General features: G+C 35.5%; 4 protein-coding genes and 1 long non-coding RNA gene across 12 annotated transcripts in view; 3 read left to right on the forward strand and 2 right to left on the reverse strand.

The window, feature by feature from the left end:
- The first annotated feature begins 2,489 nt into the window (after positions 1 to 2,489).
- Positions 2,490 to 3,913, forward strand: LOC123713271 (glycine, alanine and asparagine-rich protein-like). The gene is made up of 3 exons (XM_045666869.1): positions 2,490 to 2,725; positions 2,793 to 2,835; positions 2,912 to 3,913. The coding sequence occupies exons 1-3, from the start codon at positions 2,711 to 2,713 to the stop codon at positions 3,760 to 3,762; spliced, it is 909 nt and encodes a 302-aa protein (XP_045522825.1). The 5' UTR covers positions 2,490 to 2,710; the 3' UTR covers positions 3,763 to 3,913.
- A 1,976-nt stretch (positions 3,914 to 5,889) lies between these two features.
- LOC123712935 lies at positions 5,890 to 8,886 on the forward strand. Of its 2 annotated transcripts, XR_006754142.1 has the most exons (3): positions 5,992 to 6,191; positions 6,268 to 7,305; positions 8,872 to 8,886. It is a non-coding gene; the product is annotated as an uncharacterized LOC123712935 (long non-coding RNA). The 2 variants fall into 2 exon arrangements; XR_006754141.1 differs by lacking the exon at positions 8,872 to 8,886 and having other exon boundaries at positions 5,890 to 6,191; positions 6,268 to 6,550.
- A 515-nt stretch (positions 8,887 to 9,401) lies between these two features.
- LOC123712934 (GATA zinc finger domain-containing protein 14-like) lies at positions 9,402 to 15,431 on the reverse strand. Of its 7 annotated transcripts, XM_045666326.1 has the most exons (18): positions 15,360 to 15,431; positions 14,586 to 14,625; positions 14,079 to 14,096; positions 12,184 to 12,222; positions 12,071 to 12,109; positions 11,958 to 11,996; positions 11,845 to 11,883; positions 11,730 to 11,768; positions 11,621 to 11,656; positions 11,477 to 11,512; positions 11,132 to 11,170; positions 10,933 to 10,947; positions 10,700 to 10,738; positions 10,438 to 10,452; positions 10,320 to 10,355; positions 9,968 to 9,985; positions 9,819 to 9,857; positions 9,402 to 9,615 (listed from the first exon to the last, which is right to left on the reverse strand). In XM_045666326.1, exons 1-18 carry the CDS (start codon positions 15,366 to 15,368, stop codon positions 9,584 to 9,586), a joined length of 567 nt encoding a protein of 188 aa, XP_045522282.1. In that variant the 5' UTR covers positions 15,369 to 15,431; the 3' UTR covers positions 9,402 to 9,583. The 7 variants fall into 7 exon arrangements, with proteins under 7 accessions (XP_045522282.1, XP_045522284.1, XP_045522283.1 ...); XM_045666328.1 differs by lacking the exon at positions 11,958 to 11,996; XM_045666327.1 differs by lacking the exon at positions 11,477 to 11,512.
- Positions 15,432 to 17,622: 2,191 nt separating this feature from the next.
- LOC123712910 (probable Ufm1-specific protease 1) lies at positions 17,623 to 18,748 on the forward strand. The gene is made up of 4 exons (XM_045666278.1): positions 17,623 to 17,795; positions 17,858 to 18,028; positions 18,251 to 18,460; positions 18,578 to 18,748. The coding sequence occupies exons 1-4, from the start codon at positions 17,673 to 17,675 to the stop codon at positions 18,716 to 18,718; spliced, it is 645 nt and encodes a 214-aa protein (XP_045522234.1). The 5' UTR covers positions 17,623 to 17,672; the 3' UTR covers positions 18,719 to 18,748.
- A 14-nt stretch (positions 18,749 to 18,762) lies between these two features.
- The window catches only part of LOC123712911 (dynein axonemal heavy chain 10), a 37,637-nt gene continuing 31,958 nt past the window's right edge, over positions 18,763 to 24,441 (reverse strand). Inside the window, exons 74-91 of the mRNA XM_045666279.1 lie at positions 24,168 to 24,322; positions 23,882 to 24,100; positions 23,596 to 23,760; positions 23,412 to 23,520; positions 23,098 to 23,261; positions 22,861 to 22,956; positions 22,559 to 22,737; positions 22,332 to 22,491; positions 21,978 to 22,179; positions 21,636 to 21,778; positions 21,256 to 21,414; positions 20,947 to 21,118; positions 20,645 to 20,776; positions 20,151 to 20,310; positions 19,844 to 20,063; positions 19,592 to 19,771; positions 19,264 to 19,410; positions 18,763 to 19,088 (exon numbers count right to left, since the gene is read on the reverse strand). Of these exons, the coding sequence (XP_045522235.1) occupies positions 18,942 to 19,088; positions 19,264 to 19,410; positions 19,592 to 19,771; positions 19,844 to 20,063; positions 20,151 to 20,310; positions 20,645 to 20,776; positions 20,947 to 21,118; positions 21,256 to 21,414; positions 21,636 to 21,778; positions 21,978 to 22,179; positions 22,332 to 22,491; positions 22,559 to 22,737; positions 22,861 to 22,956; positions 23,098 to 23,261; positions 23,412 to 23,520; positions 23,596 to 23,760; positions 23,882 to 24,100; positions 24,168 to 24,322 (2,909 nt within the window). The 3' untranslated portion in view covers positions 18,763 to 18,941. The remainder of the gene's footprint in view (positions 19,089 to 19,263; positions 19,411 to 19,591; positions 19,772 to 19,843; positions 20,064 to 20,150; positions 20,311 to 20,644; positions 20,777 to 20,946; positions 21,119 to 21,255; positions 21,415 to 21,635; positions 21,779 to 21,977; positions 22,180 to 22,331; positions 22,492 to 22,558; positions 22,738 to 22,860; positions 22,957 to 23,097; positions 23,262 to 23,411; positions 23,521 to 23,595; positions 23,761 to 23,881; positions 24,101 to 24,167; positions 24,323 to 24,441) is intronic.

Consider the following 24,441-nt stretch of genomic DNA (forward strand, 5'->3'; position numbering starts at 1 on the left):
TTGGCCAATTTCGTCGTTGTAGGATTTGTGGCTGGTGTGAAGAAGATTGCGGCGAAATTCTGTAGGCTTCACTATTTCTGCCTGTTATCACAGTTATTAAAATCGAGGTCAGAATTATCTGGAAAATACAAGATTATGATGCAATACTGCCTGCGATGACCATTTAAATTAAGTTATGAGTTAATTGGTTACTAGTTTTCCTTAAAATGTATATATTAATACAATAGAATAAGGCTTTCGAACGGTGACGCCCTCGCTAACTAATGCTTAAGATCACAAAAACTTACCCTAAGTAAGAACAGTCTTAAATTTTCCATATTTTAATAATTGTTAATATTTTAGGCCACTGTAACTAATTGTGTTTGGAAAGACAGTGATGTCGCCTTGAACTCCACGACTCTCTTATATGAACCATTTTGAAAATGACATACTTCTGACGAATACAATTGGCATAGAGCTTGTTTACAAACTATGTTTGGCGATATATAAAACTATTCAATTCTCGGAGTTGAACATTTATAATAATGTGTGTGTCATTTGTTATTGTGGTATTAACTATTTTATCGGGAATATTTGACCTTTTAAGCACATAAAGATACAATTTTGTTTGTAAACAAATGCGTGGTTTTTTATGGGACAGGGTCAAACGATCGGACGGAAATACTTAGATCTAAATGCAAATTGCAGCCTAAGTACACTTGGCAAGAGTCGACAAAATGATGTCTACTTCATGCCTTTTGTGTGCTCAAAGTGTGTTAGGTCAATTATCGAGTAGGTATTTGAACGTTACTGTACCGGTGACACATTCCTAACGAAATCCACTATGGATCGACATTTCAATATATTTACTTTCTGAAAAATCATATCTTGGCAACGGATATCCTATAAAATTATTGTAGAAATGTAGAAAATAGATGCAAACGCCCACTGATCTAGAAACCTAAAAGTAAAATATTATTTGATTTACCAACAAATTACTGTGGAATTTTTTGTGGTATTATTATAATTTCAGTTTGAACGCAAATATGATTTTTTAAAGAACGATATATATTTTTAATTAGATTACCTATTATATCCAAACATAGTAGATTAGTTGACAAATTTTTATCACAATTTGTTCACAGGCCACATTTTTATTTTGATATATACTTTTTGTTAATTATAATTGATAATAGTTACGTCCACTATTTAGAATTGTATAGTGAGTGTTTGGTTTGGTTTGAGTTTTTGATAACTATCGTGAGGCAAGGTATTAGTATCAGTCTAACCTCTCTTTGTTCCCAAACTAATAGAATTTCTCCAAATCCTTACGGCTGATAATATTGTGTGCCTTTCTTCCTGGTAAGAAGATATTGTAACGAGATATGTACTCAGGACTTATTATTATAGTATAAGATTGTGTATCGACGGCCACCGAACCGTTCTTTGTATAATCCTGATATTATTATTGTGATTTATGTATGCTATATTGATATACAACGATTGCCTCTTTGGGTTGATAGGAAAATATGGAAATGCCAGTTTAGCCAGGTTGGATTAGGTATTTGTTACTTATAAGTTATTTACACAAATGTGCATATTGCCCAAGTAATGCGGATTTACGAATATCGGCAACACGCAATATGCTGGTTTTTTTATCACGCGGCTCATTCGTAACAACCAGTCGGACACTTTGACATGCAGTTTTTTACATGAGCCAAGTAGCCAATTATATAATATAAGATTGGGTAGACTAATGAAGCTTGACGCCATATTTGTTTTGCATTTTACGTTCCGTATATAGAATTCTCTTGTTATTATTATTATATGTTGCTGCTTTATGAAGTTACGATTGTAACCATAGATCACGTCACATAAACAGTAACAGTGTTAGCACCTACCATGGTGGACGGAACTATTGTTTACCTTTTCGCTCCATGAGAACCGTTTCCTAACACTGGGAAATAGTCCTGGGATGGGTCAAGAATGTTCATTGACAAAAAGCTAACCCGTACTAAATAATCTGATTTAATGATAACAAAAACCTTAAAATTACTTATTTGCAGATATAAAAAGCTTCTTTTAAACCATGAAAATGGTCAGTTAAACAGCACCCGCAGCAGTAATGCAGGCTTTTGCCCGATATTTACCCAATGCGAACGGATATTTAATTGGATCACTATATGTACTATATGTATTGACAGAAGTTGTAAATTTTAGTGTGCAGTAGGAGATTTGATGCAATCTTGTTTTCAGAAGGAAAAATAAGATCACAAGAAATCAATAAAATCTAATACAGGTATAAAATATGTTATAAATATGATATGATATGACAACCTACCCGGTTGTCTTCAGCTATAGGATCTTACCGAGCGACTGCAGAGATTTCATGAACATGTATTCGTCCATTACCATATAAGGAAAGCTATGCCATTTTAATATTTATACGATTGCGTTAAGACCATATTTCGCACAATTGCAATTGCGCGAAGTCTAAGGGTAGTGGACCGTGTAGCGGTTGCTCTTGCATACCGGTCTTCAATCGGTTTTTACGTGAACAAATAATGTTATTCAAATAGGGCGGCATCGGCCGTCTATTTAGAATTGTTAATTTCATGTTAATAATTTTCGGTGCAGTATAAAAGTGCAGTTTACTTTTTGGAAGGCATCATTATCGTTGCATATCCCAATCGGTCTGTCGAGTCGCAGCAACAAAGAAACAAACTTAGCCATGTCTCGACTTACGGTAAGAAGCAAATGAAGTGTTTTTGAATAAATTCACAACATGGGACTTACACTTAATTCTTTTCTAGATTCTCTTTGTCTTCGCTGTGGCGTATGAAGTACTTGGAGAAAGTAAGATACAAAATGTTAATTGACAGAATGGTAAGGGCATATTTTACTCAGAGTAAAAATATTCTATGGTTTTCAGCTGTGACAAAAGACAAGCCCGCTGCGGACTCTAAAACCGCACAAACCGGATACATCTCCCCTGCAATCTTACCTGCACCTATCCACGGCGGAATCGGCTATGGACACGGTCTAGGTGGCGCTGGACTTGCTGGAGCAGGTCTCGGTGGACTGTCTCTTGCGGGAGCAGGTCTTGGTGGAGCGGGTCTCGCGGGAGCCGGACTCGTCCTAGGCCCGGGATCGTCTGCCCCCCTTAACAACGCCGGTGCAGTGAGTGCAGCTCAACTCAGCGCCATCCAAAACGCTCAAGCTGTCCAAGCAGCTCAGATCGGAAACGCCGCCGCCGCCGGTATCCAGAGCGCACGTGTGACAGAAGTGGCTGCAAGAGCCGGACAAGCCAGTGCCATCCAGAACGCTCAGGCTTTGGACGCGACCCGTATCGCTAACGTACAAAGAGCCCAGGCCGCCGCCCTAGAGAACGCGAGAGCCGCAGAGGCGGCGAGACGGGCCGCCGCCGCCAGCGCCTGGGAGCTGTCCCGTGCTATTGAAGCCGAACGCGTCGCTAACGCAGCCCGAGTCCAAGCCGTGGCAATAGCTAACACCCGTGCCTTGGAAGCAGCTCGCATCGCCAACGCAGCCAGAGCTCAAGCCGCAGCCGTCGTGAGCACTGCCAACCAAGCGCAAGCTGTTGCTGACAACGTCGCGAGACAAGACGGCCTCTTGCTCGGCGGCGGTGGACTAGGAGCCGGTTACGCCGCCGGCCTCGGCGGTGCCGCAGTCGTGGCCCCAGTGGCGGTGGCGGCCCCGGCCTATGGTGGCCTCGGGTACGGACACGGGTATGGACACGGCTACGGACACGGCTACGGACGCTAAACGAAACTCGAGAGGACACCCGAAGTCATACATAGAAATTTCTAACTCCATTTCGCCTCCCTTTACTACAGAAATGGTGAGCGGCAGATTAAAATAGGAAATATTGTGTAAATATAATCTTTAAAAATTGCATCGAATTCCGAATAAATATTGTTTCTGTTGTATTTAATAAAGGAACGTCTCACAACGATTTTATTTATATTCAAAAAAAACCTATATATTTGCGTTGTTGTTGATGATATTAATGTTCTTGGGAATAAGTTCGCCAGTAACATTGAGCTTTTTGTATTTACAAAAGTAAATTAATCATTTGCATATGTATTGTCCATTTAATAATTTGTTTCGTTTTCAAATACATTCGAAAGCCACGGCAAAATGCGCGTCCTTCTTTGTTATATGGACATGTACATAGGTACATCGAGATTTTACCGCAGTGGTACCAACGACCAACCAATATGCAACAAAATATGTTATATTTATAAATAATGTAGTTTTTTTTGCAAATACTTGATTTCATTACAGGGAATGGAAAATTTACGCGCCCTTGTTGAGTTGGGGGATATCCGGGTTTAGAAATCGTAACTATTTCGCGGTTTCTTTATTTCATATGCAAATGGAAATATGACTTTCCTATATTTTTGAATATTTACAATGGTTAATGAAGCGAAGTTGAGTCGGAAACAGGTTAATTAGAAAAGTATAAATATTATACAAGCATATATTCAACCCAATGTGCCTACTATATAATTAGTATAACAGTTGTATATCCACCATTTCAAGTAATGTTAGTTAAACCTATATTACCATTGACTATTATAGATTAGAGTGAATCAAATAAAGCCTTGTTTAAGACGCAAGAACTGTGTGTCTTGCAAGCGTCTTGGTACTTTAAACAGAGAATAAGGTTTATTTGGGTACAGATGCAGTAAATGAACTTCCCAGGACGGAAGTCCCATATACTCTTTGTAATATATATTATATCAAGATCGATCCGTGAAAAATAAAAGTTTAGGTGAATAAGTAATTAAATCGTGACGAGCTAAGTACTACGTTATTCAGGTTATCTGTTGTTCAAAGTTTATCGGTTATAAGTAAACTATGATAAATGTGACCTACATGACAAACATAATGTAAAACAATGTGAATTGAAAGGTTTTATATATATATATATATAATTATCAATAATCAAAATGAAGAAATATCAAATCATCATACAATTATTTGACGCTTTATAAATAGGCCCATTTTATCACTATGTATAGGTATGTCAATTTCAATACTTTTTCTTAGTAAGCACTAGTTCTTTTTACTGGTGCAATGATTGAATTCTCTCAATTTTAAGCTATTGTATCACTGTGTGGGGAGGTACTTTCAAAACCAATCTACTAAAACTTGAAAGAGCCCAACGAGCAGTGTTAAAAGTAAGTCATTCCTAACCGTTTCTTTTTCCCACTAAAGAGCTTTATGCCCTAGCCGATGTGTTAACAATTCGTCAATTATTTATTCTCAACACAGTTTTAAAACAACATTATAAAACTAGTTACGACCTCGAATTAAATATAAACAAGCGGATTAAACATAAAGTTTGCTGTCGTATTACACGATGGACAACTTCTTTCTCGCAAAGATTCTTTGGTTTCCTAGGCTGTTACCTGTATAATAAATGAAATGAAAAAATTAACATTTACCCACTATCGAAATATGAATGTAAAAAAATGGTTACTAATTGGCTGAAGACGTTGAGTTATGATGAAACAGAAGATTTAATAACTGTTACTCTGTAATACACCCACTCGCCCACACATACACACACACGCACGCGCGCACACACACACACACACACGCGCACACACACAGACACAAACACACACAAAATTTATTTTTACGACTCCGTTTCCATTTTTTTTTCCTTTAGCACTTGCTTATTTTCTTCTATTGTATCTTATGACAATGACCTGATTGTACGTGTTCCGGTCCGGTGGTGGAGAGGCTGGCTATCTGTCACTCAGGTCTCCTGTTACAGAGACCAGTCTCTCACATACACTTCCAAATGTTATCATCTTAGTTTAATCACAATAAACTTCTATGTATGTATATGTGAGAGAAGAAATAAAGATTATTATTATTATTAGTTTTTGCGAATACTTTTGACAAACAGACTCATCAGCTTTTAGATTTTTAGATATCTTTAGGTATATGTACGGAGTGTAATAATAAACGGCTCAAAGATAAAATATTACTCGGACACAGTTCGAGGAATTCGAGAAGAGGCACTGCGCGAATAGGACATGTTTTTGAAAGTAATTGAATTTTGTTAATTATTAATCTCTGTGTTCTTGTTAAATATTCTAATATGAATTTCAATACAATGTTATCGAAAATTTCTTTACAGCTCTTTCTTACGTTTTTGCTTATTGGATTAACTTATGGTGAGTATGAAATATGATTTTACTATAATTGAAAATAATGAATGTGCAATGAGTGACAATTTACATTTTTCGCCAGGCCTGCCCCAATACAGCTACAACCAAGGCCGTTCCGTGCCAGGAACCGAATTCAGCGGACTAGCTAACGGCCAAGGTAGCCAAGGCTCCGGGCCGGCCGTTTATCAAGGATTTGGGAATGGACAAGACTTTAATCACCGTAAGGGTTACCAAGAGATGGGATATTAACGGTTTATAGGGAGTTACTTTGCTATTTGTCTATCTCGACGATAATAGAAGGACCAATCGTCAATTTAAGTAATCACGTTTTGTAATTTTCACTAAATATATGAATCATTATCAAACAGTCTATTAATTTATCCGATTCGCAACAGAAATAAGCCGGACACTAAGCAAGCCTGTGCTCACACTGGACCTAAACGCATTTAAGAAAATAAAGGACTAGTGAGATATTGCGGTACATTTATTTGAATTTTTTCTACGTTTTAATTAAATTTTTACATGGATTTAAAATTGCACAATATTGTAAAAATATTTCTAATTCTTTCCATTGGCGGGATTTTCTGTGTTGTCTGTTTCGGGTGTTTTCGTGTCTGACATCTTTTGCATGTCGGGCACTTTTGGAGTGTCTGACATTTTTGTAGCGTTGTGGTTGTGTTGCTGTTGCTTTGGCATTTCACCGTGAGGCTTCAGGTTTGGATTCATGATATTATAATCCATATTTGGGAACATGTTGTTGAAATCCGTGGCAGGAGGATTCATGTTGTTCGTGTTCAAATTATGGGTTGGGTTTCCATTATGGTTTGGATTCATTCCACGACTCTGGTCTTTAGAGTTTTCGTCGGCCAATGCTGCTGATAGCACCATTACCGTGTAGATAAAGATCTGTTAAGGTTATAATCGATTAGAATTAGGAATACATTGCAACGCATAGTGATAATACTTTTTTTTTCAAAAAACGCTTATCTTTAGAACGACGGACGTCCGATGGTGACAGATCTAGTCCATCGGAAAGAAATTGGTCGTCGACGATTTGAACCGTTCTACATTAAATACAGTCAAGAGGAAAGAGCTGGTACTGGGTAGCTCCCGCCCAGAGGTGAGAACAGCACTTCATGTACGTAGTTGGTCCCAAAATTCTGTCACTGGCATATTATTTTTAAATTTCGAACGTGATTTTATAATAAAATTATTGCATTCTATTTTTGAATATTTGACTATTGTTTTAAAACAAAAAACAATCACTTTCCGTAATGTTTCACGAGGGAGTGGTATTGAAGAAAACCGAATAGCTGTTATTGCGTTGCACCTCCGTGGGCACTCGCCGAGTACCATTTTCAAGTTGCTAAAAAATTTGAATATAACGCTTAGGTTTGTGTATCGTACTATTGATAGGTACAATGAACTCTCCAGTATTGAGGAAAAGAAAAGAACTGGCCGGCCACGCTCCGCAAGAAGACCATCAGTAATCAAAGCTATCAAGGCGCAGATAACAAGAAATCCGGTCCGAAAACAGAAGTTGATGGCTTTGCAGATGGGTGTCAGTAAGCAAACAGTAAAAAAGGTTTTAAATGAAGATCTTGGTCTACGAGCATAAAAAAAGAGTGGGCACTTACTTAATGCTCGTCTAAAACCAATAAATAAGGCTTAAGAGATCGCAGGTGTTCTTAAACCGGTACGCTAAAAACCGACACCGTGATATCCTCTTTACGGACGAAATTTTTTTCGATATTGAAGAGAAGTATAGTAAACATATCATTAGATAGAGTGTACGCTAGGAGTTTTGAAGAAGCTGGAAATAAAGTTCCGAGGGTGCAACATGGACATCATCCATCATCAGTAATGGTCTGGTTGGGAGTGACCTATTACGGGCCAAATGAGGTTCATTTTTGCGAAAAGGTGCAAAAGTGACGAGTTTCAGATCGGCAGTCTCGGACCTGCCCAGCACGCTATTTGCGGGACATCACTTCGTGTTCCAGCAGGACTCTACGCCTGCACACGTCAAAACATCGACTTAATTCGACATGAGGATTGGCCGTCCTCCAGTCCAGACCTTAATCCTTTGGACTATAAAATTTAGCAGGTCTTAGAATTTGGGATTTAGTCTTTGGACTATAAAATTTAGCAGGTCTGTGATAAACCCCATAAAAATTTGGAGAGTCTGAAGTCATCTTTAAAAAAAGCAGTCACTGAAATCGACATGAATATGGTGCGTGCTGCGATAGACAACTGGCCGCGACGCTTAAGGCGCTTAAATTAAAATTACGGAAGGGATCATTTCGAATAATTTTCGAAGCGTTTTCTATTTCTTAATTAATCTACAATAAATTGATATATCACCCATTAAAAACTAATCAGTACTTTTGTTTTTATCATTTCCATTTATGACAGAACTTTGGGACCGACTACGTATGGTCGAGATTGCGCTTTCTAGAATTGGAAACGGTGGCCCTGCACGTTATGACCGTATCCAACTCCGTAGCACAAATACGCAGCTTAATTGGAGGGATGCCATAGAGGACGCTCTATTTATGAATGTCGCCGCTTCTGCCCTGGCTTCAAAGCATTCTCGCTTTTGACGTAAACCCGCCTTACAAGAACATTTAAATGAAGGCTTGCCGATCGGCACCACAGAGATTGCAATAAAAAGTTCCATACTCTGCAGGACCACCATGGTGAAAAACTCAGCAACGGCACCTGGACGTCGTTAAAGGCGCATGAACGGCGCATTGCTCCGGACGACGTAATTATCTTATGAACCCAATAGAACTGCCACTGCCGGATAACTACCACGTCTGTGAGTCAAGAGTAGTAGTTCGGCTGCAAAGGCATTCATAATAATATAGAGAACTTCTTTAACTCACCAGGCTTTTGGACATCTTGATTCTAGTTACGTTATGTTCCTATTAACGTCGACATTAACATTCATGCCAGTTATATAGGTCAATTTTTTTATTTCAATATCAGTTAGTCAGTAAGTCAATTACAGTCAAAAGACAATAAAACAAGGTTCACACGACAATTGGAAATAATTAAACAATTAACAGACTTAGCTAATTCTATAAAACTGAAATGATTACAACTGCAGAAATGTCTTCTTTTTTAATCATTGTTATTAACATGTACGATTTGATTGACCAACCATTGTTATAAGTATAAAAGTGCATTCATGTCGAAGGTTTTAAATAAAACTAGTTTTTAGGTTTTACAATCTGATAGTTTATTAAGGAAAAAAATGAACGAGAGTAAAGTATTTGTCTAAAGTTGTTTCTGCTTAAATAGGTATTATACCTACTCTAACAAATTAATTACATAAAACAGACTAAAACAACTAATCCGGCCTTCTAACGTGAATAGATCTCTCGAAAAGGTGTTCTTCATTTTCCACTGCGTAGGTTGGGGTTGTCGTCTGAAGCAAATTGAAAAATATCATATTTCAAAACAATCGGCAAAAGTTAATATCAAAATTCGAAAAGTCTATCTAATAAAAGTAAACTCAGAAGTCAGAACTGTTGTTTTAGGCTTAACGTATTAACTCTTGTAATGGCGTCGTTACTACTTCTGTTAATTTGGACTAAAATGTCTCTGTGATTTTATAATTTTTATACTTACAATGTTTTCTTCCATCTTCAACAAAGGCAGGGCCGTTGCCTGTAATTATTAATACAATTAGCTTGTGCATAACCATTAGGAAATCGGTTCTTAGGGTTTAAAGTAGTTAAAGTAACTGAAATTTCAGTTAGTAGACATAATGTACTTACTGATAGGTTCATAGTTATCTGGAACAAGAAAAAAACATTAAGTTATAAAGTATTCTTTGCACAAATTTAAGAACAAATCCTATTTCAATTGAAAATGTTTCCGTAATTGAAAAATTATTTGTTTTTATATTTTGAAAAAACATTTTACGGAAAATCTATTACGTGTTAATAATTTATCGAGTACTACCCACATACGTTTTATAACACCATAAAAACGTCGACATATTTACAGGAGAGATACAAATAATCAGTAAAAACAGAAAATTATATATTTATTGAAGTTAACCAATCGACCTGTCGTATCGGACGGAGCGTATTCGCTATGAGTAGGTTAATACGAGCATTCGCTTACTTTGGTTTCCAGGCCGGTAGAATCCAGGATCGATGGCTAAAAACAAAAGAAAATGCCTTTATGAATGAGCACTTTTTTGAAGTTATAGTTATAGTTATTCATGAGATTTAATACTTACGTCCTTGGTGATTACCTGAAATACGAAATTAAATAATTAATATTTAACTTTTTTGGTGGAAATAAGAACGTTACACATAGTTTGGTTACGTTAATAAATAGTTTTTTGAGATTTGCCTCTTTTGTTCACAACCTCGCTATACTAATCATGCAGCCAATGGCCATTATTGCTTAGTTATACAACAGTTTCGAGCTTAATTTTTAATTATTTAAATAGTTTTGATTTAAGATATGAAACTAGACAATAGCTGTAAAAGCCTTACCTCCATAGGTGGGTCTGTAAAAAGCCGAGTCTTCTACAACTGTGAAAACAAACAAAATATATATATATATATTAGTGTCAGACCAAATTTATATAAATGCCTATCAAAGTAATTTAAAAAATACACAATGTATATTTGTCTAGCTGCGTGAATGTTTAGGAGTCATCTTAATGTGCAGAGCGAAATTTGTTAAAATGTATGTTTGTATACACGGATGTCCGATGTTTACTTACAGTGACCGCCGTTACCTGAAAACACGAAAGAAATGTCAATAGTATAATAAAAACGCCAAGCCATTTTATAATATGAGCAACGTTTGCCTAACGGTTGAGTGACCTAAACCCCTCGACAAAGCCTTAGCGTCAGTGGAGTATTGGCAAAATAAGACTGATGGTCCATTTCATTGCGTTAGTTGTACGATTTTCAACTTACCATTTTGCGTCGGCCGGTAGAAAGCAGAGTCTTCTACGACTGTAATTGAATGAAAACAAGTTTTATAATATAACATCTGATCGAAGCAATATACTTAATATGCGTCACTTTACAAAAGAACATTCAATATCCCAAAAGCTTCGCAAAGCCAAGCCTATACGTTGATGTTTTTAAGAATTAGCCATTTTTATGAAAAATAAGATGTTTTTAAATAGGTTTGAAAAAAATTAATATACGTTTGTTATAAATACGTAAAAAAGGCCCACGATTGGGGATGATTCTTCGAATTAATTTAAAACAATTTTCTGTTAGTCACAGGTTGAACATAATATTTAAAAGAAATACCTGATCGTGGCCTGTATTGGCCTGGAAAAAGTATTTCTGAAATAATATGATACAAAGTTACCAACTATTCTTCTATGTTAAATTTCGCATTTATTAGTTATATATATTACTATTATTCATGTATCCTATACATGTATTTCGTACCGTGAGGATTGTAATTGTTATTGTCCACAACATGAACTGTAAACAAGAAATTTTCTTTAATTATTCATGTCATGTTGCATTTAAAAAATATAAATGAGTTATATCGTACCCTGAGTTGGATCATTGTAATTATTGTCGACGACATGAACTGTAATAAAAATATTAAATTTATTATTATTATTTGTTTAGTTATTTTAATTTATGTTTAATGTTATTTGTCATACCTTGGGACGGATCATTGTAATTATTGTCAACTACATGAACTGGAATTTAAAAAATCTAAATTATTATTTTGTTTTAAGTTTATTTAATTTAAGTTTAATGTTATTTGTCATACCTTGGGACGGATCATTGTAATTATTGTCAACTACATGAACTGGAATTAAAAAAAGTCTAAATTGTTATTTTGTTTTAGGTTATTTAATTTATGTTTAATGTTATTTGTCATACCTTGGGACGGATCATTGTAATTATTGTCAACTACATGAACTGGAATTAAAAAAAATCTAAATTAGTATTTCGTTTTTAGTTATTTAATTTATGTTTAATGTTATTTATCATACCTTGAGACGGATCATTGTAATTATTGTCAACTACATGAACTGTAATAAAAAAAATCTTAATTATTATTTTGTTAATAAATGTTTAATGTTATTTGGAGAACCTTGGCACAACGACGGGAGCATGGTTCGAGCGGCAGTAAATACAACTCTTATTGGAAAGCAAAAGGAAGAAACTTCAACTTCAACAGTCGGTCATCAAAGGTAATATTATTAGTAATGAGAAAATAAAAAAACGTAACTTTGAGATTGCCCTGGAGCATTAATCATAAAGAAAAAAAATATTTCTAATTCATATCTCTACTAAAATAATGAAACCCTTAAGACCAAGACACATTTAAAAAAATATATCTCATTAAATAGTTACAAATTAATTAAACAAAGATCACTTGCTATTAAACAATAAAGAAAATTGTAAACAAATCTCTGCAGAGATTAATGAATCTATAAGAAACGACGAAACGGCTAATGTTATTAAACAACACATTGAGAAGACTGGCGCAATAAAGAAAGCTTTAAAAGAACTTAAATGGCCTAAATAATGGATGCCAAATCTACAATACAGACAGGTAATAAGCACAACAAAAGAAAGGAGATTCCAGAAATAGCTACAGAATTGTACAAAAAAAATATATACAGGCAATCAAAGCATACCAAAGAGCGAAGTTGACGATTTTGACACTTTGGACAGTGACGAAACCATCCCGCCCATCATAGTCTCAGAATCAGAAAAAGCAATTATAACTCAAAAAGATGGCAAATCACCAGGCTCTGACCACATAACACATGAAATTCTCAAAGCAAAAATGACAGAAACAGCCCAAAAACTAACAGATTTATTCATTGTAATAATATCCAGTGAATTTATACCTACAGATTGGACCAAATCAACAATAACCCTACTCTACAAAAAAGGTGACAAAAGTGAAATAAGCAGCTATAAAAGTTTAATGTCGAACATATATACAGTCTTTTCTAAAGTAATACTTAATGGATTAACAAACATCCTTGAAGAAAACCAAGCAATATAACAAGCAGGTTTAAGAAGAAAGTTCTCAACTGTAGACCACATCCATGTAGTGAAGCAAATTATACATAAGTATCACTAATATAACAAAATATACTACATGGCATTCATTGCATTCTATAGTAAGGCATACTCTAGACCACAAATTTATTTGGGCAGCACTAACTGCAAGGCAACTAAAATCAACTAAAAGCAAGGTGTCCACAAAAAATATATTACACTGATAAAAAGTATACTCGGCAGTACAGCAGAACTAGATTAGACTAGAAAAATCAGGACCCATATTTCAAATAGCACGGAGACCTAAAGGCTATGTGGCTACGTGAAGCTAGACATCGAGAGGGGTGGAGGTTCTTAGAGGAGGCCTATGACATGCTGTAAAATAGAAATTAACCGGCTTGCCGATTAATTATTAGTGTTTATTGTTTATTTTCAGTGTTAATTTATTAGTATTTCATGTTTTTATGTACTAGTATAATTGATTAAGACAATAGAGGCTTTTATTGCTTCATTATCATTATTTACATGAACTGAAAATAAGAACGTTTCATGAATATTTTGCTGCAAAAATACGATTAACTGAACAATGAGCCGTACGAATGCTTGTACTGATCACGTTTCGTTTAAAGCATCACACATATACCTATATTACAGTTTTATATTGTTTCGAGTTTTATATAGTTATTTTTAGTGCACATACTAATTAAAGAAGAAACAGTTAAACAAATGCCCAATGCAACGCCCTGTTAAGCATTTCGCGTTATTGCCGTCAATATTCCTATAATAACGCCAATATATTTTCAGCTGCTGCTTGCTGTACATCAATACAAACATGCAATATAGACTTTAGTAATAAATGCGTAGTACTCACTCTGAGGCGCTGCGTAAACTGAAACGAAATGTACTTACATTAATATTAAAATAAATAAACATATTTTTAGCTTAGTATTGTCTTTTGTAAACATGGCTTTTACACATTAAGAAAACACTTTTTAAACGGATTGAAGTTGTCACCATGAACACGCACGCTGTAAAGCACGCGAAACGTCGGAAAAATTTAAATTAAAAATTATGTAAAAAATTATAAGTTTATAATAATACATAGCTTCAATCCGTTTAAAAAGTGTTTTCTTAACAATAAGCTTTTAGAAAGCTTGCAATATTAAGAAGAATATTCCACAAATTATTTTTTAGCGGTTTTGAGTGGTAATTAAGTTGTGGAAACCCCAGTAGTTTTATCTAGTGTTTATTTTACGAGTACAATAAGTTTTAAGTGGTTTACAAATATATGATATGCCAATGCTATTAGCACTTTGGCAAATTCACTTCCAATATTTAACAAGGCAAATCAATATTTGTGGTCAAGAATATAACTCACCTTGAGCGCAGGCCAATGCCGCTACAGTAAAAACAATAAGCTGCAATAAAACATATTACCATTATATTTGAGACATTGATATTTCTAGAAATTTAAAAAAGTTATGATCCAAGATCTAAAGGCAAAATCTAGAGATTCTATTTATCACTTTTTGTATACAGATAAGATTATAGATTGTTTAAATTATTTATAACACACATTTGATAAAAGATAGATCGCTGCATTTACTTTCTACTGGTATAATATTATTTATATAATAAAATTTCGAAAAAAAAAACTGCTGTGTAAAAGAAATATAAAGGGAGTTATTTGATTTAAAAAATCGTCTCGAACACCCATCCATATAGCAATAACTACAACCAAAAATTCAAACCGAACAATTTATTCATATTTTATCTTGTTGACAATGAGTCTGAAGAGCTATGACCTCACCAGAGGCGAGTAACGAAATAATTATTACGTAATATCTAAACAATATGAGACGTGTGATTTTTACTTTAGTTTGCAGGCGACTACATTTTGTAAATGTTTTGATAAGAAACATAACTTTCAATATTTGGTATTGTTGGTTGGTCTTTAGGGAAATTTTAACAAAAGAGCCTCGTTAAGCCATGTACATAACTAATTTGGAAAGCTTTTAATTGCTAGAAATTAATTGTTATATTATGAACGTATCAACTAATAAAAATAAAATAGTATGGAACTGCACTTTTTAAGCCTCCTTTAGCATAAGGATAATGCTTTATAAAAAAGATATGAATTAAAAAAACGTACCACTCTCATCTTTATAAAATTCACCCAACACGATCGGAGATAACGCGTACAAGTGGAATAATGCCGAATTTTTGTTCGTCCGTCTTATAAAGGTCGCGATAACCCCGCAAAGATCTAATATAAATATTAGTAGATTACCAACCATTGCAGGTTTTTCCTAAGCGGCTTCTGCTAATTGTTTTTTCAAAATAAATTCGTAGAACTCTGTATCGCTTATACAAATATTTATTCAGGTCTATCAGTTAGTGGTTAGATTGGTCGAGGATGCTCCCTTTGAGTCTGAGGAAAAGCATCTTCATTACATTATGGCATCTTCATTCTTCTTTCTCGATCTTTCGTATTATTTCCCCCTTTTCAATTTCATTCTTTGTCAACGTCAAATCAACACGGACTCCTAGAAAGCTGTTTGTTACTTTTGTAATGACGGAACGATTTACCAAATTATTTCTTATTAGGTACAATGACTAAAGATTATCGAAAAGATCAAGATCAATCTTTAAAAATAAACTAGTAAGTGAATATATAAGTAAGACAGCACTTTATTAATATTTGCATTGAATAAATTATAGTTCGACTCGGCGCTAGACCGTCCATCAGGGGTTAGTCAGGGGTCCGTATTACATTGTCAAAGGCATGTAGAAGTAGAACCTTTTATTCACTTTTAGTTAAGAATTAGATGGGTGTCATTCGTTAGATATTATAATAAAGAACACATTTTGTTTCTTACCCTATTCTACTAAGTTCTTGATGGGGTTTTAGGGTATAGGTCATTAGAACTTATTAGGGATTTAGCTGTAATTAAATTTAGTTTAAGTATAATTAAAGTTTTTTTTCTCTCGATTACTTTGGTTGGCGTTTTGTCGCACTGGCCTAAAGGCTTCTTCACAATGGGCCATGTTGGCCAACTAAAGGCAACCACGTTAGTGTAGAGGGCATAAATGTCTGTGATCGGCCATTTTGTTATGAATTCCAAATTCAATTATTACAATTATTACTTGTGCCTTTATTTTTCGAAAACCATGATTCATTTCATTATCCGGTTGTGCTTTTTTACTTTACGGCACTCTATTTATAAAATGGATAACATGAAATATCGCATAATTTACGAGTACCAGTGCTGCAGAAACGGCTCGTAGGATTAACTATGTGTATGACAACATTGTCGCAAAAGAAAACACAGTGGTTCAAACGTTGTCGTTTTGGAAATTTTGACCCACTGAACAAGCGCCGTGGACGGTTGATAACAAAGTATTGAGGGCTATTGTGGAAGCAGATTCATCGCAAACTACGTCTGAATTAGCTGAAGGATAGTGATATAACTGTATATATCCACTTGAAGCTAATCGGGAAGGTGAAAAAGTTTGAAAGGTGGATACCTCACGAATTGAGTGAAGCAAATCGACAAACGCGCGTCGACTGCTGCGTTACATTACTCAACCGGCACAATAATGATGGGTTTTAAATCGGATTATTACCTGTGATGAAAAGTGGATCCTGTACGATAGTCGGAAGCGCACATCGCAATGGTTGAACCCAGCCGAAACAACCAAATCGTACTCCAAGCGAAAATAGTCTCCGAAAAGGTTACTTGTGAGCGTTTGATGGACTAGTTCCAGGGTCGAACACTAAAACTTTCTTAAATCCGGGCAGACAATTACAGCAGATGTCCATTGTCAGCAACTGCAAAACATGATGGAAAAGCTAACTGCTAAACAACCAAGGCAGGTCTAGCGCTCTAGGACACTGCTGCTTCACGACAACGTTAGGCAACACGCTGCACAACAGACTGCTACCAAATTAGAGGAGCTTCAATTGGAATGTCTAAGACATCCAACTTCCTTCCCGGATCTTGCTCCAATAGATTACCATTGTTTTCAAAATTTGGATAACTTCTTCCTTCTTCAACTCTGATGGGGCAGTCGATACCACCTTCAAAGAGTTTATTGATTTCCGTCCTAGTGATTTTTTTAATAAAGGGATCAATGAAGTGCATAGATAGCAATGGTATATACTTTGCTTAATTAAATATATTGTATTAAAGAAAAAATCTTCTTTTTTTCTTCCATACAAACGCCAGTTTCATATGTAGGACCTAATATGATAATAATGCTTAAGCGAGATAGACATTAGACAATCTCTTCTTTTTTATCGACTGATACGTATTTCTGTGATTTTGACATCCCCTGACATTTAACTTACTGATTTTTTTTTAATTTATTTATGAGCCGATTAATTTACCCATAGTGTTCTGTGTTACCCTATATTATTTGTTTAAAATGTCAACAAGGACAACAGCGAGATTCCATAAAAAAAATGTCAACACATTTAACATTAAACGTCCATATAAAGGAGTCGCCAGTGTTTACTAAAAATTGTTATCTAATAAATGGAGACTATGAATATTATCACTATTTATGCGACGGATTTGATGACAGGGTAATTAGAATTTGTAAGACTTACATGTTATCTTATTTATTCTAACTTTACGTCTTTTCCAGGGATGGGGTTGTGGTTATCGGACATTGCAAACAATATGTTCGTGGATGAATCACAATATCAAGACAAAATGCCCCGTGCCATCAGTTCGAGAGATACAGGCCATCTTAGTTGATTTAGAAGACAAGCCAAGATCATTTTTGAATTCTAGAGAATGGATTGGCAGTTTTGAGGTAACGTTCAACAGTTCTTTTGTTTCTTACACTATTTATCAAACAAACTAAACCAAATATCTTAGAAAAGTAAACTACCTATTTGAACCAGGGGCAAGGGCAGCTCTACTGGTGCAGTACAAGAATTAAAAATTTTGTTAATATCATTAAAACAGTACTGGATATAAAGGAAATAAAAAGTGTATTTTATAATATTGTACAAAATTAACACTTTTTTTCAAGGTATGTTTAGTTATAGACAGAATATATGACATTCCATGTAAAATAATTCATGTGAATAAAAAGCAAACTTTAGAAAGTATAGTGGAGGAACTTAAAGATCATTTTGTTCGGTTTGGTTCCCCAGTGATGATGGGTGGTGATGTGGATTGTTCCTCTAAAGGTATTATGGGGATTCATGTAAATGGTGCTGAATCCAGCTTGTTAATTGTAGTAAGTAAACACATACAAGTTATTATTTTGTATCATTTTGCTTTAGACTATATGTAAATTAAAAAAATATTGTTTATTTTTATCATTCCACTGATAATGTAAACAATATACTTTCAGGATCCACATTATGTTGGTAAAGAGCAGACAAACAATTACTTGCAGAATAAAGGATGGGTGAAATGGCAACCGCTCAAAGATTTCTTGTCATCATCATTCTACAATTTATGTTTACCTCAAACAAAAGAATGTCCGATGTAAAGTATTTTAAATAAAACAAATGTTCTTACATTCTGTAGTCTTTATTTAAATTAAATTAAACTTATCTCTTAATTTTGTGACACAAATAAACAATTTTTTAAGTAAACAAATCATAAAATTAAGATCTGTTGATGAAATTTACATGTATATAACATGTACATTTCTGTTAAATAGGTTAAAAGAAAAAGAAATCTTATTTTAATAATCAGTTAATTCTAGAATATTAGTCTGTATTCATAATAAGACAGACACCTTGAAGCACCCAATGGCTGTAATGCTCTGCTGTCCATAAGTCAGCTTCAAACACTAGCCCCACTCCCATTGCATTACGCCTCTGAGATGTTGTATACACTGGTGTGCGAAGAGTGTTCTAAAGTATGTAGTAAGGATTTATTACAAATTTTATTTATTCTAACTTATATTTAAGCTATTATTGCTAAAAAATAAACAGATTTTCTGCAAAAATGTAATATACAATTAAAAAGCGTGTAATTCCTGTGCAACTTAAGTCTTATAATATGATGAAAATAAAAGTGCAAAAGTACCTGCAGTTTAAGTTTATGGAACTCGATGGGTATGATGTACATGATAGGTAGTTCGGTAACCAATACTTTGGGGTTAGATCGACGAAGGCAGCCATCTTCCACATCCCAGCGTGCCCCCTCTAAGTATAGACCACGTACATAGCAGCCCTAATATACATATCAACTCATTTATTGTTTTGGCCGGTACTAGGTATGTATCTTGTTGTCATTATTCGTAACATTATCCCTATACCATCTTTGCAATTGTTTCAAAATGAGCATCGCTTTTCATGCATTGTCAAATTGGGCCGGGGTTGTATTATGTAATATGTATACAGATTTGACTTACCGTGACAGGTCGCTCTTCGATGTCATCGGGTGAAATATACTTAGTGACACGCGTAAACTGCGTAGAGCGATCCAGTGGCCAAGTGTAGAGGCGACACGCCATCTGCACTTGTGCGATCAGATATGACTCGGGGATGTGCAGCCCGGATAGCCAGATTACCACAGGCTCCTCCATTGTTGCCTATTATAACAATTGCACATTTTAGTATTGGTATTGTCTAGAAAAAATTGCATGAACCCGTTTAAACCGTACCCAGTCCGTATACTGCTTCGTCCGGGACATAAAGTGGTCTATCCAACCGCCGAGGCCCTTACAAGTGGCCGGAGCTAGGCTGCGCCACACGTTGGGAAGTTGCCCGTTGAACAGACTGTATGACACGTTGTCCAGAACAGCGTCCATACCAATCTCCCCAGCTAAAGCTTTGCGTAGGAGTGATAGTGTGCTACGCATTCTACTTATGAGACGGTTAAATCTGAAACCGGTCAAGAAAATACGTCTTATACTGATTACAAAGTCTTTTAAGTCTATGTGTTCTGTTCTGTGTTACTGATCAGATCACCTCTCTAGTTCCTGTAATAGGACGACGGCTGAAGGGGTGATACTCATCTCGAACTGTTTCCTCACTCGCCATATTTCGTACTCGGGCGGCAGTTTATTTAAAATGTCGACCGCTATCATGTCAATAAAGTCTTCGCGACTCATTGTTCCACCACCCTCACCTGTAAATTTCAATATAGGCTAATATAAATACGCTTTAGTGAGACTGTTGTCGTGAATGCTCAAGCCAGCAAATGTTTCTATCAAATGAATATAATTTGGTCTTTGAGACTTACCATTTTCCATAGTAGCTTTAACAGTTAAAACTTTAAAATTAGACATACATTTTTATGATTATAACAAAACAATGATGCTATGGTTTTGTTTACCTTTTAATTTCCTTACTGCGTTGTACAGATTGACAGCATTAAAATAAATTTAGATATCTATAAATTAAAACTATATTTGTGTTGTTCAATTCCTATAATTATTATGTTAACGATAAATTATGCTTACTCGTTTGGGGTTGCAATTCAATGAGGTGTCCCCACATTTCTCGCACAGCCTGGCTGAAGTAACCAATCTCAGCATTCGGATGAAGACCAAACACTTCTGGTGTGTTGGCCAGAGGGAGTGTGTCAATGAAATCTGTAATCAGTTTAATGTCCCTTTTACCAACAAACCGCTATTTTTCTATAATAAATTAATTTTGAGTTAGTCTAGACTTGGGCTACCATTGAAATCATAGTTGTGGTTCGACCACTGTTGAGTATGATTTGGAAAAATATAGAGTGCCGATAATATTATAATGAAATAACCGATATACTCCTCTCGCTCGCCTTCTGGCGGAATCACGTAGTCGTAGTGAGAATCGCGATAGAAGTGGAAGGGTTGGAACTTATCGAAGAGAAATTCCCCCATGTACTCCTCCATGTAAGTTCCTACCACACGACGATCAAAGTCGTCTATCACACGACCTCCGTACATTACCTATAAATGTTACAGACATGTATGTAAATAAGAATATTAAAATAAAAAAGATCTTATCATTCGCGTTTTATCGTCCCTTCTAAAAGAACTCCATATTGAAATCTAGACAGAATAAATAATATATTAATGTAACTTACTTCCCCAAAAAGATACTTCAGCGTAGCCCAAGGTATCGGCCCACTGGCTGCAAAGCATCGCTCTAAATAGCATTGCAGTATCTGCATGCTCACCACAAAGTCCGATTCGCTAAAGTCATACGATATATTCCATCCAATTTTATCGTATTTCCGCCGTTCCTAAAAAGGAGAATATTGTATTTTTAAATAGTTTAGATAATATTGTGGAAGAGACCCGTCCGTCTAGGCGATGTGTTATCGATATAAATTATATACGTTTAATTCGGTCATGCCTATTTTGTTGTTATTTCTGTAGAAAAGATTTCGAGTAACAGTGCTATCCGTTACTGATTTTCGATATGATATAATATCTTGTGTTGTCAAGTGTTTTCTTAACTGACCTGTACAACAGCGTGGAAAAAGGCGAGTACGTAGACCAGCTTCTTGAATTGTGGATGCGGACATTCCTCGAGTGCATGCGGACGCATCTTAAAGTATGTGTTTCGTAGATTAAGTTTTAATCCGTTTGGAGGTTCCGTCACCACTAGAACAATCAAGGTCGTCGCAATTTTACTAGTATTTTTCTTGGTCATTTAATTTAAAGTAGTGCTATTGTTTTGTTTGACGGTGCATTGTTACGGTAAGCACACACCCATACACACTTTCTAAATAAACAAGACAAAAGCTCTTCTTCAACGGTTTGAATTTTTACTTAAGGTTTACTCTAACAGACGTATCCTTACCTTTTAATGACCTTTGTAAAATTCCTATTGGGAATGTAGGCGTGGGATCCGTAGTCAACCAAAGTCGGTACTCCGGATGGGGCTTTTCCATCATCTCCAGTTGCTTTTCCAACTCCCGGAGGAAAGAAACAAGGAGGTGGCAGTTTTGTAATATTAGCCATTGACCATGGGATATAGCCCCCTCCAAGAGGGCTAGCGCAGCCTATCAACATTTGATTAAAAATTCATTAAAAATGGTTAAAATGAATTTTAATAAATCGTAGGAGTTTATTAAATGTTTGGCTGCTCTATGACTTGATTAAAATCATTCGAAAAAAAGACAGAAATGTTCGACAAATACATAATATAACTCACTCCTTCTTGTCCCTGTCCTAGTGAGAGATATTTAAACTTTCCTCCGCCAAAGCCACAACGGTCAGCTAGCTTCATCAGGTCAGCAGTGGGGTCTGAGCCGGGACTCAAGATGAAAACTACCGGAGTAAAGGGCGTTGTTTGCTCGAATATACCATCTAAGCTGTAAAGGCACGAAGAGTTATTTAATTTAAAAGATCAGACTCCAAAGAATACTTCTCGCATTATACCTTATAACCGGAGGAGTGATATATTCCTCGCCCATGGTGACAGTAATGTAGTCGGTGAGGGCACGATAAATACGGTCGACTCGAAAACATCTCAGCAACATTAGCATCTCAAAGGGATTTAAGTTTTCTCGATACGCATTTGGTATCTCGGCAGACTCTGGCGCGTCACTGTCAAACCACTAAAATCGAGCTTAGAGGCATCATTTTTAGGGCTTATTTGTGTTGTGGTCAAAAATAATTATATATTTCGTAAATAAATCATAAAATATCATCTTAATTTGAAAGTTGTTGGTAATAGATACCTCTTGCCAAGAGTCAAGGTCTCTGCTAATGTTATCAGGAAGCTCACCAAACGTTTCGGGAAAATCTAAGCTTAATTTTATTATATCTTGCCAACCCTGAAAATAAAAAAAAAATATTTTAATATTTTATCTTGATCTCAGTGTTATATCAAATAAGTATCTTTTAAACAAGTATTGTTTATTATATTTATCTCTTTTACCTTTTTACTAACCGATTAAAGCAAATTTATTACATACCTGAGCAGGAATCCAGGTAGCTGGACAAGCCCTAGCAGCCTTTTCGAGTGAAACATTCCCCTTTATGAAGAAGTCAAGTTCCATTTGACTCACTTTTCCCTCACTTTGTTCCAGTTTGATATCCATTTGGAAAGAAAATAACAATTTGTGGCGTTCAAATATTCCTGCAAAATGAAATATTTTTTTCTAAAATGAGCGGTAATAGTTTTGGATCAAGTTTTTTTTTGTTATTACTCATAAAGACAAGACCTTAAGGTGGATAACCAGAAGGAGAAGCGAGAACTAATCAAGTTTAATAAGTTATTTTGCCTTACCCGTGCAACCGTAGTCATAAACGTTTTTAGTCAGCATATCAATAATATTTTTAAGACGCCTAATTAGAACTACGTTCGGCATTGCCTTTCTCAGCGAGAAGGAGAATACCTGAAATAGCACATACGTATTTTCACTTGTCTGTTAAACGCGGTTTACTCCAACAAGATTTTGATTCGTACTTACGTCGAGATATGATGACAGCGAGTACTGGTACATAGTGTTAACTCCGGCCATATCAGACAGAACAAAGAACAGAATAGAGCCTCGCTTAGCCACCGGCCGGTAGCCATCTCTCAGTTTCTCTATATCTTTCGTCGTTGCCTCTGCTAGATCTAGTTTCTCCATTACCTATTTTAAAATTCACTCAAATTGGTAATAAGAAGGTGATAATTAATTAAATTCAAGTCAAAATAATAATAATTCATATATGAATACTACTCGCAATTTCTTAAAATTAATAAACGCTTGCCTCCGCAGCTTTTGACTTTGTATTTTCCAACGTGTTGACCAACTCTACATTATCCAGCATGTTGCCTGTTGAAGTAGCTAGCTCTCGGAGAAGTGAGTCTTCTAGACCCGAAAGAAGACTTTTATTAGCACTTGTTTCTATGATGAGACTCTCCCTCTGCTCTTCTAGATCGGATCGTTCCGCTCGTACCACTACACTGAGTAATTGGTCTTCGAGTCCCTGAGAAAAACATCTATATTTAATTCTATTAATGATAAAGCTACAATTAAATTTAAACAACTGTTACCTGAACAGTGACCGTGTAATTGATGACCACAGCCTTGGCGTAAGCGGCGGGATTGAACTGTGGATTGGCCAGTTTTGTAGTTAGGTACATGCGAAAGTGAGGGTCGTAATCCACTTCAGAGCTGCCCAAAATCACAAATGTACGACCGCTTTCAACTGAAATCGTATATTATATATGTCACATATTTCATTATAAGTTCTATTTGTTCAGGGACGCAGAAAATGTGATTTTACTTTTTATTATTCATTATATAAGATTTATACAGGGTATTTGT

The sequence above is a fragment of the Pieris brassicae genome, chromosome 8 (genome assembly GCF_905147105.1).
Source record: "Pieris brassicae chromosome 8, ilPieBrab1.1, whole genome shotgun sequence".
In the NCBI taxonomy this organism is placed as follows: domain Eukaryota; kingdom Metazoa; phylum Arthropoda; class Insecta; order Lepidoptera; family Pieridae; genus Pieris; species Pieris brassicae.